Below are 7930 nucleotides of genomic sequence, written 5' to 3'. Positions count from 1 at the left end.
GGTGGGGAGCTAGAGGGTCTCTTGCCGCTGCCGCCGCCTGCCCTGTCCTGGCCCATAGTCGGGGGGGGGGGGGGGGCTATTGCGCCGGTCCCCGCTTCGAGCATTGAAGGTGCCCCCCTTTCCCGTGGCCCTGCCTCGCTGGCGCCACCTGCCAAGAGGTCCGTCTCCCTGCGGGGGGAGGGCATATTTGTTCGGACACTAATTATCCGGCGCGGGGTAATGCTGTAGGGAGGCCGGCCAGCTGTTGTAAGGCGCAGTACAAGTTCCATGCCCCCCGCCGCCGCCCGCTCAGTTTCGGTCTGGCGGTCTGCGAATCCCCCTTTCGGGGGTGCGGGCTCTCGGTTTCGTTCAGAGACCATGCCCCCACCAGCGGGAGGGGCTGCCCGCGGGATCTCACTGACCAGCCGGTCGTTCCAGGAAAGATGGAGAGTGTTCGGGTGCGGCCGACGTTGGGAACTCGATCTGCCCTCCCCCGGTCCCCCCCCCCCCTGGCCGCATCTCGCCGACATCACAAGGCCTATTGTACAGGCAGCCGGCCACCGCCCCGGGCGGTCCTCAATTACGCGCGCCGCTAGATGTTGTCAAGCGTGGTCCCTCGCGCCCCCTTGCCTTGCCCCCCCTGTGCATGTGGGAGCTGGGCGCGGTCTGATCCTCCGCCGGCCCGCCTACAACCAGGAAGCGGACCCGCGTGAACCGAGATATCTTCGGGATTCCGGGGGGGGGGGGGAGGCAAATACGGTGTGCTGGATGCCTTTTCTTTTCCTCTCGCATTCCCGAAAGTCTCGCCTTTCTCTGGGATATTTTTCCGTGTCCTTGGTTGCAGTACCACGGTGTTGCCCACACACCCGTCCCCCGCCATCTCGACCCCCCCCCCCCTCCCTTACTCTTTCACCACTCGTCCCCCCCCCTCTCTCCCTCCATCGTCACGTCCCTTCACCATGGTCAGCTACGAGAAGATCATCTCCGACATCCAGAAGCAGCTGGACAAGTCAGAGATGCTGGATAAGATCTCCAAGAAGACCGGTCTGCAGAAGATCCACCTCTTTGGCGCCGGCGTTGCGCTGATTCTCCTGTCCCTGCTGACCTCCCTGGCTGGCCTGGTCACCAGCCTGGTGGGTTTTGTCTACCCGGCGTATGCCTCCTTCAAGGCCATCGAGTCTAAGGAGACCGAGGATGACAAGCTGTGGCTGACCTATTGGGTTGTCTACGCTTTCTTCTCCACCATCGAGTACTTCATCTCCTTCATCCTGCTCCTGTGCGTAGCATCTCCCCCTCCCCCCCCCCCTGTGCCCATCTTGCTCCCTACTTTCCCTTGGTGCCATGCCCTTGCCTTGTTTCTCAACACTTACCTCTCCCTCTCCCGCTTCTTCTTTTCTCCTTTCCCTTGACAGCTTCCCTGGCTACTTTTTCATCAAGCTCGTCTTCCTTGTCTACCTCTTCTCCCCCTGGACTCATGTGCGTTTGTGCCCAACAATGCTTTTGCCCCCCCTCAACACATGGCACCTCTCCTCCCCCTGTTCCTCCTCTCTTCTCTCTCTCTCTCTCTCTCTCTCTCTCTCTCTCTATCTATCTATCTCTTTCTCCTGCTCACGCATACATACCCGCAACACACACGCATACACATACATGCACACATGCACACACGCACATACACCCAAATCCCCCCTCCTCTCTAGGGCTCCGTCATGATCTATGACAAGATCTTGTCGCCCTTCCTCCGCAAGCATGAGCACCGCGTCGATGCCGCTCTCAACCAGGCCGCTGCTACCGCTAAGTCCACCGCCGTCAAGACTACTCAGTATGTTGCCAGCGCCACCATCGCCGCCACTGCGGAGGAGTAGGTTGCTGGTTCGACCGCTTGTTGTCTTTTCACGCTTGACCGAAGCGACCAATGGCGGCACTCCTCTCGCCTCCGTATGTTTTTTTTTGCCCCCTCTCCCCCCAGCCAAATAAATCCAATCTCCTGGACTACGCCTGTGGTGTGCTTTATGAGCATCTTGATGCCCATTTATCGAGTCTCAAGTGCTCGTTTCCCCCTCGTGTTCCCCTCACTTCCTTCCCCTCACCCTGACCGCCTCTCTCTCTCTCTCTCTCTCTCTCTTTCATCCCTTCCTTTCTCCCTGTCCTTGGCCGTGTGATCGGAATTCTGGCTCGGCTATCATATTTGTATTTACGGGTCATGTCGCTCCTGGGACAGTTTCCCGAGAGCATGGAGACACCCCACTCGCAAGCGACAAGACATTCGTGCCGCGGTTGATCGAAAACAAGGAGGCAATGCGGCCGGCCGGGAGAGCAGGGGCGCCTTCCGGCCAGGTCGGCACTGGTTGGCGCATCACTTGCCCCGAGGGCGGGCCGCTACGAACAGCAGCAGCGCAATGGCCACAGCAATGAGCAGGATGATGGCAAGCTTCTTCTGCGACCCCTTCTGGTACTTGGAGGCCTGTCAAAGGCAAACATGACGGGAGGCAGGGTCAAATGGCAAAATGGGATGGGCAGGGAGTTGTGGTCAGAGAGGAGGGTTCGGGAGGGCGCCTTTTTTCTTCTTTTCCTGGTGGCACAGATGATGCAGCCATTCAATCGGGCAAAGTATCGGGCGTACCTGCTGGACTTCCTCATTGGCGCGCTTCGTATGGGCAACAACATTCTCCAGGTTGTAATCAATGCGATCGAGCACAGTGCCCTGAATGTGAACCAAGTTCTGCAGATCGTTGAAAATCTCGGCCAGCGAGGCTATAGACTGATTGAGCTCGTTGATCTTGCGCACGCGATCCGTCACAAAGGCCGCGTGGTTATCAACCGCGGCAATTTGCTCAAGCGTGAAGCCCTGGAGTGCGTGCGACAGGGTCAGCCGGAGGAGGCGCGCAGAGGGAAGATCCAAAATGAAGTCACACTATTCCCCACCAGCCGCCAGGTGGCAGGGAGACACGCACCGGATCGACATAGTCCTCGACATCCTGATCGAACTCAAGAAGGACATTGTTCGAGTGTGTGGATCCATTGAGGACTGTGGGGTAACTCTTGAGGTCAGCAGGGTTGTCTTTTTTTTTTTTTTGGCGAGCGAACAAAGGTGGCCACATTCGCGTCGCAAAGGCGGAGAAATGAATGGCCACGGCACATGGACCCAGGCGTACTAGAAAGGAAGTCACTCTGGAGACGGCGCAACTTGGTGCTTTGCTCCTGTAGACGCAGAGCCACGCTCTTTTGGGCATTTGTCCGCGACAGGGTGACCTCAGGGGTCTCGTCGCGCTCGGCCACATTCAGCATCTTCACCACCTTATGGGCGTCGCGGATGGCCTGGGCGGGAGTGTTCCAGCGAGAGGCGGGCGAGGGACAGAACATGGAGGGCCAAAGTTAGCGACGCGCAATGGCGAGAGAACGGAGATGGGCATATGTCAGGCAGGCCGAAGCCAATGCTTGCATACCGAAGAGATTTTCTGACCAAGGTCCTCGACACTACGAGCACGATCGGAGCTGTCCTGGAAGGTGGTAATCGCGGCGTTCATCATGCGGCTTTCGAGGTCATTGACTGGAGAGGGGACAATAGGGAGGAGAGGGGGGAGGGGGGGGGAGAGAGAGAGAGGAATCACAAATTAGCGACTGGGAGCTCAAGTACACCTTCAAGGGTGGAAAAGAAACCGGCACGCACGGTGGACATCGATGACATCCATGATGTCATTAGAGGCCTTGAAGAACTGCACCCTGGGCGGACGGAGAAGGGAACAGAGGGGGAGGTGAGTTTCGCATGTTGCCGGGAGGAGAGGCAGAGGGTGGCGGGGATCGGCAAGTAGAACGCACCACTTGGGCGGGGTAATGGCCATCGGGCCGAGCTCAATGTCGTTGCGATTGGAGGCGATGAGCCCCTCGTGCTCCTGGTGAGGAGGCTATGCCAGAGAGGTATTCAAAGCGCGCGGTCAGCAAGTGGGCAAAGCCGGGGTGGGCATCATTGCGACGTATGTACCCGGAGGGGGACGCGGTCATGGACGCGATAAGAAAGGAAGGTGTCGAAGCGGTCTCGGGTGGCCATTATCAAAAGTGCGTGTACGCGCGCGCGAACACAGGGAGGGAGACCGATCAGCGACGGGAGTAAGGAGCAGGGGTCACGGGCTGGTCCAAGTGCGGGCCGGCGAGGCTGCGCACGAACGGGGAACGGTTTGACGGGGCACAGACGGGCTGGAAAGACGAGGGGGGGAGGGGGCGTGGGCAGCAGGCGACAATCGTAGGGGAGAGGGGGCGGGGAGGGCGTGCAAAGAGAAGGATGGGGGGTGAGAAGGAGGGGATGGGGTGTTCATACCGAGGAGGTGTCGACCACGGAGAGGGCTCGCCCAAATTGTGATACCCAGCGGATGAGGATGGGCACGGGCCTGGAGGAAGGCTGCGCACCAAGAAGCGGGGCCCCTCCTCCCTTGAGAGGAGGAGCGCGAGCGGTGTGCCGGGGTTCGCACCGCTCCGGTGGGAGACCTACGCATGTGTCCGAGACCCGAGAGAAGGCCGCGGTCGCGCCTGGGCCGCGGGCATGCATATCTCTTCGATCGTCCCGGGCCACATCCGAAGAGCGGGCTTCGCCCTTCCCCCATGGCCGAGGGACACTCGCTTGAGGCCGGCCAAAAGCAGGGCCAGGGCGGGGCAGGGGGTGGGGGGTACCCGCGCAGCCGGCAGCCAGTCAGCTCTCGAGGAGGACCCCGGTCGCGAAGGCCATGGCCGGCGATCGGAGCCACTTCGGGAACAGGTCCGGGCCAGCCGAGCTGGCCCCCGCCCCCCCCTTCCTCCCCCGTCCCCAGGGACGGCCCCGCGGGTTTTCCTTGTTCTCCCTTGGCCGAGGTAGCACTCATCCTCGCTTGTCTGGGCAACTGGCGACTCGCTCCCCCCCCCCCCCCCCCCCTCCGCCCGTCCCCGCAAGAACCGGAGATTCAATCCGCCCCAGAGACTCCCCCGGGTTTCCGGGCGGAGTCTCGTTCTGTATATTAAGATCCGACAATCACACGGAGAAGTCACACCAGCATCCAATGGGGGCGGCAGTTTTTCTGATCCCCACCACACGATGGGCCACTCGGGCTTTCCGCCCCTCGCGCCCGCGGGATTCTTCTGGCGCCGTGTGTCCCGCCGTTCGCAGCCGCGCTCAAATCCCACATCGATGTGCCGCGAATTGGTGTCATGACCCAGGGAGGCCTCCCACCTTGTCTGAATGCCTTGCCTCAAGGCGAGCGTATGCCAACAGCTGTCGACCCCGGGAGCAGGGCCGGGGAATTGCCTTTGCCTTCGCTCTCTCTCTCTCTCTCTCTCTCTCTCTCCTCCCCCTCTCGGTCCCGGAAGGCAAGGACCCTGCCCCGGTGTGGCAGAACATTGGGATGATCCAAAAAAAAGAGAGGCAAACTCAGATGTTTAGTATTATGAAGGACAAAGGACAGACCGTGCTAGGGCTCCATCATGCGGGCGATGTGCCTCCCCCGCCCATATGAGGGGAGAGGCAGGGAAATGAGCAATCGTGCTGATGTAGTCCCAGAACAGAGATGAGAGGAGGGAGGAGGAGATATATGGTGGGTAAAGTAGAGGAGGCGTCGTCGCGTGTGAGGGGGAGGGAGAGAGGGCAGGCCCCGTTTCTTCCTGGTCACGCAAAGTCATGGCATCGAAGATGCACGCGTGCGTGGGGAACCCCGTAAATTGGACTTAGTTGTTGGCGCGCTTGGCCGGGCCACCAGGAGCATCCGACCCAGGGCGTTTTCCTTTTTTTTTTTTTCCCCCACCCCGGCAAAGAGACACACAAGGGAGGGCGTGGGGTGTGTAAGTTGACGAGAGGCTCCAATCGACAATGAAAGGGATCAAGGATGAGGCGAAGAACCAAGCATGGCCATGGCAGGACCCTTATGACATACCACTCCCGGGCTTCTCCTCGGAGGGGACCTTATTTCCCTTGATGCCAGCGCGCTTGAACATCGGAGCGTGCTTCAGCTGTGGTTACGCGTGTCCGCAGATGGGAGGAGGAGAAGGGGGGGGGGGAGGGAGGCCGTAAAGAGAGCGAGAGAGAACACCGAGGGAGGGGAGGGAGGCGTGTTAGAGAGAAAAAGGAAGAAGGGGACACAAGGCACAAAATGGCGGAACAGCAGGGCGCACGAGGTCGGGGACGATGAAAAAGCGAATGTGCGAGCCACGAATGTAAACATGACGCAGGCGCGAGGTCTTACCGTCACTGGCAGGCGAGTGGGTGTTATTTTGTTTGACGTCAGTCGCGAGGACTTATATATCCTGGACATTCTGGTGGTGCGCCCGCGAACCCCGGGCAGCAGCGGAGGCCATGGGGGGTTGATAGGAAGGAGGAAAAATAATAATGTAAACGCACCGAGCCGTGAAAGTAACGTCAACCATCTGGCAGTTCATGTTATCCTCAGCGTCGACAAGCTTGCCGCGGTATACCTGGGGAGGGCATGCGGATAGCATGGGGAAGGGGGCGGAGGCAGGGGAAGGTTAAAAGGGGAAAGCGAATGGCAGTCATGCAGCAACAGCAGCAACAGCAAGGGCCCTAGCCTGAAATTCCCGGCCCAGGCTTCCAGATGACGCACCTCACCGGTCTTGAGCTCGGCGGTGATGGTATGGCCGCACGATTCGTGCAGGAGCTTCACGGGGATCCCGAGAGACATGGCGCGTGCTTCCGAAGGGGGGGAGGGGAGGGGCGGGAAAATGACAAGGCAGCCGGGGCGCAGCTACCGAGCAGAGGGCAAGGGGAGGGAAGAGGGGAGGAGGGCGAGGGAACTCTGCGGAGGAGTCCTGTCCTGTATTGACTGTGGGACCTGAAAAGGAGGAAAAAGGAAGGAAAAAAAAAAGAAAGCCCGCCGAGGACTGGCGCCAGTGCGGCCAAAAAAAGGAGGGCACCCCCCGGCCGAGTCGCGGGCACAGGGACGGGGGTGCTCGCACGGTTAGGACGGACGCGAGGGGATTGGCCAACTGCCGACGTAAAGGACCACCGAGTCCGGTGGCATTTTGTCTAGTATATCGGGCCCAACGCCCCCCGTAGAATGACTGTTCCCTGCTCACAGTCCCTTTCTCTCTCTCCCTCCCCGTCCCCCTCCTTTTCTCTCTCTCCCCCCCCCCTCCTCCTTTTCTCTCCCTCCGTGCCTGGGTGATCCACCCACTTGTCCATACTTCTCCCTTCCTCTCCCTCCTCTTCCGGATTTGCCCCTTCGTCACATACCTCGTGCCATGCGCCCTCGGGATAGCTCCTCCCTGCGTAGCACCACCCGCGACGGTGGAAGCAATGCCAGCCCGCTGTCTGCCCGTAGCGCGGTCCGCGATGCCGATCGTGATGTCGATCGCCCCTCGCCTGCTCCCCCGACCGTGCGTCACCTTTCTTTCGATCTCACGCTGGCTGTGTTCCAGCCTGTGCCATCTACTCACCTCGCCCGCCTCCCTTCCACACAAATATGCCGATTTTCCGCTCAAGGCTCGCTCTGGCCCGATTGACGTGGCGGAGCTTCTCCGCCAGCGGCGCGAGCAGAAGGAGCAAAAGCAGTCTGACAAGGTGCGCCCCGCCATCATACGAGCCTGAGCCCCGCGGTTTCTCCTTCAACATGCTAACATGCCTCGCGCGCCCGACCAGCCGGTGTTCGTCCCCCGGGCGCTGCGTGAGCGCCAGGCCGCCGAGCGCGAGGCCAAGGAGGCCGAGGAGCGACGCCTTCGAGACCAGGAATTCCGCCAACAAATGAGGCAAGCCGAAGCGGCGAAGGCTCACGAGGAGTTGCAGAAGCGCAAGCAGGCGGCGGCCGCCGCCGCGCCCCCGCCGCCGGCCCCATCAAGCCATGCGCGACACGGTCGTGGTGGTCGTGGCCGCGACACCCGGCGTGCTCCCTCCCCACCGCCAGCGAAGTCGCGGCAGCGTACCTTGTGCGTTCTTCCTCCCCCTCTGAGCTTCCTTTGGCGAGGTTTCATCTCGATTATTCTG

At 60.8% G+C, this 7930-nt stretch overlaps 4 protein-coding genes across 5 annotated transcripts in view; 2 read left to right on the top strand and 2 right to left on the bottom strand.

Moving 5' to 3' along the window:
* Positions 1–871: 871 nt before the first annotated feature.
* Positions 872–1968, top strand: H696_03046 (hypothetical protein). Its single transcript, XM_009496934.1, has 3 exons — positions 872–1255; positions 1392–1455; positions 1677–1968. Exons 1-3 carry the CDS (start codon positions 939–941, stop codon positions 1839–1841), a joined length of 546 nt encoding a protein of 181 aa, XP_009495209.1. The 5' UTR covers positions 872–938; the 3' UTR covers positions 1842–1968.
* Positions 1969–2151: 183 nt separating this feature from the next.
* Positions 2152–4463, bottom strand: H696_03045. 2 transcript variants are annotated; one of them, XM_009496933.1, is made up of 9 exons: positions 4292–4463; positions 3959–4011; positions 3796–3881; positions 3647–3699; positions 3423–3526; positions 3132–3294; positions 2931–3004; positions 2600–2824; positions 2152–2440 (listed from the first exon to the last, which is right to left on the bottom strand). In XM_009496933.1, exons 3-9 carry the CDS (start codon positions 3816–3818, stop codon positions 2333–2335), a joined length of 750 nt encoding a protein of 249 aa, XP_009495208.1. In that variant the 5' UTR covers positions 3819–3881; positions 3959–4011; positions 4292–4463; the 3' UTR covers positions 2152–2332. The 2 variants fall into 2 exon arrangements, with proteins under 2 accessions (XP_009495208.1, XP_009495207.1); XM_009496932.1 differs by having other exon boundaries at positions 3959–4463.
* Positions 4464–5364: 901 nt separating this feature from the next.
* Positions 5365–6788, bottom strand: H696_03044 (small nuclear ribonucleoprotein D3). The gene is made up of 5 exons (XM_009496931.1): positions 6555–6788; positions 6335–6408; positions 6109–6184; positions 5871–5946; positions 5365–5720 (listed from the first exon to the last, which is right to left on the bottom strand). Exons 1-5 carry the CDS (start codon positions 6630–6632, stop codon positions 5665–5667), a joined length of 360 nt encoding a protein of 119 aa, XP_009495206.1. The 5' UTR covers positions 6633–6788; the 3' UTR covers positions 5365–5664.
* A 257-nt stretch (positions 6789–7045) lies between these two features.
* The window catches only part of H696_03043 (hypothetical protein), a 6248-nt gene continuing 5363 nt past the window's right edge, over positions 7046–7930 (top strand). The window contains exons 1-3 of the mRNA XM_009496930.1: positions 7046–7326; positions 7433–7510; positions 7589–7872. Coding sequence (XP_009495205.1) covers positions 7192–7326; positions 7433–7510; positions 7589–7872 — 497 coding nt within the window. The 5' untranslated portion in view covers positions 7046–7191. The remainder of the gene's footprint in view (positions 7327–7432; positions 7511–7588; positions 7873–7930) is intronic.

Source organism: Fonticula alba, assembly GCF_000388065.1.
Source record: "Fonticula alba strain ATCC 38817 unplaced genomic scaffold supercont2.4, whole genome shotgun sequence".
NCBI lineage: Eukaryota > Rotosphaerida > Fonticulaceae > Fonticula > Fonticula alba.
Note: the sequence above shows the minus strand (reverse complement) of the source record. Positions and strands in the feature narration are given on the sequence as shown.

Excerpts from the sequence above, each read along its gene's own strand:
- H696_03045 (XM_009496932.1), bottom strand. The coding sequence starts at position 4,024 with ATGGCCACCCGAGACCGCTTCGACACCTTCCTTTCTTATCGCGTCCAT. Across the intron at positions 3,295-3,422 it reads TTGGTCAGAAAATCTCTTCG|GCCATCCGCGACGCCCATAA; the intron begins GTATGCAAGCAT and ends ACTCCCGCCCAG. Across the intron at positions 2,825-2,930 it reads TCGAGGACTATGTCGATCCG|GGCTTCACGCTTGAGCAAAT; the intron begins GTGCGTGTCTCC and ends CACGCACTCCAG.
- H696_03044 (XM_009496931.1), bottom strand. The coding sequence starts at position 6,632 with ATGTCTCTCGGGATCCCCGTGAAGCTCCTGCACGAATCGTGCGGCCAT. Across the intron at positions 6,409-6,554 it reads CCGAGCTCAAGACCGGTGAG|GTATACCGCGGCAAGCTTGT; the intron begins GTGCGTCATCTG and ends TGCCCTCCCCAG. Across the intron at positions 6,185-6,334 it reads GACGTTACTTTCACGGCTCG|TGACGGTAAGACCTCGCGCC; the intron begins GTGCGTTTACAT and ends CTCGCCTGCCAG.
- H696_03046 (XM_009496934.1), top strand. The coding sequence starts at position 939 with ATGGTCAGCTACGAGAAGATCATCTCCGACATCCAGAAGCAGCTGGAC. Across the intron at positions 1,256-1,391 it reads ATCTCCTTCATCCTGCTCCT|CTTCCCTGGCTACTTTTTCA; the intron begins GTGCGTAGCATC and ends TTCCCTTGACAG. Across the intron at positions 1,456-1,676 it reads TCTTCTCCCCCTGGACTCAT|GGCTCCGTCATGATCTATGA; the intron begins GTGCGTTTGTGC and ends CCTCCTCTCTAG.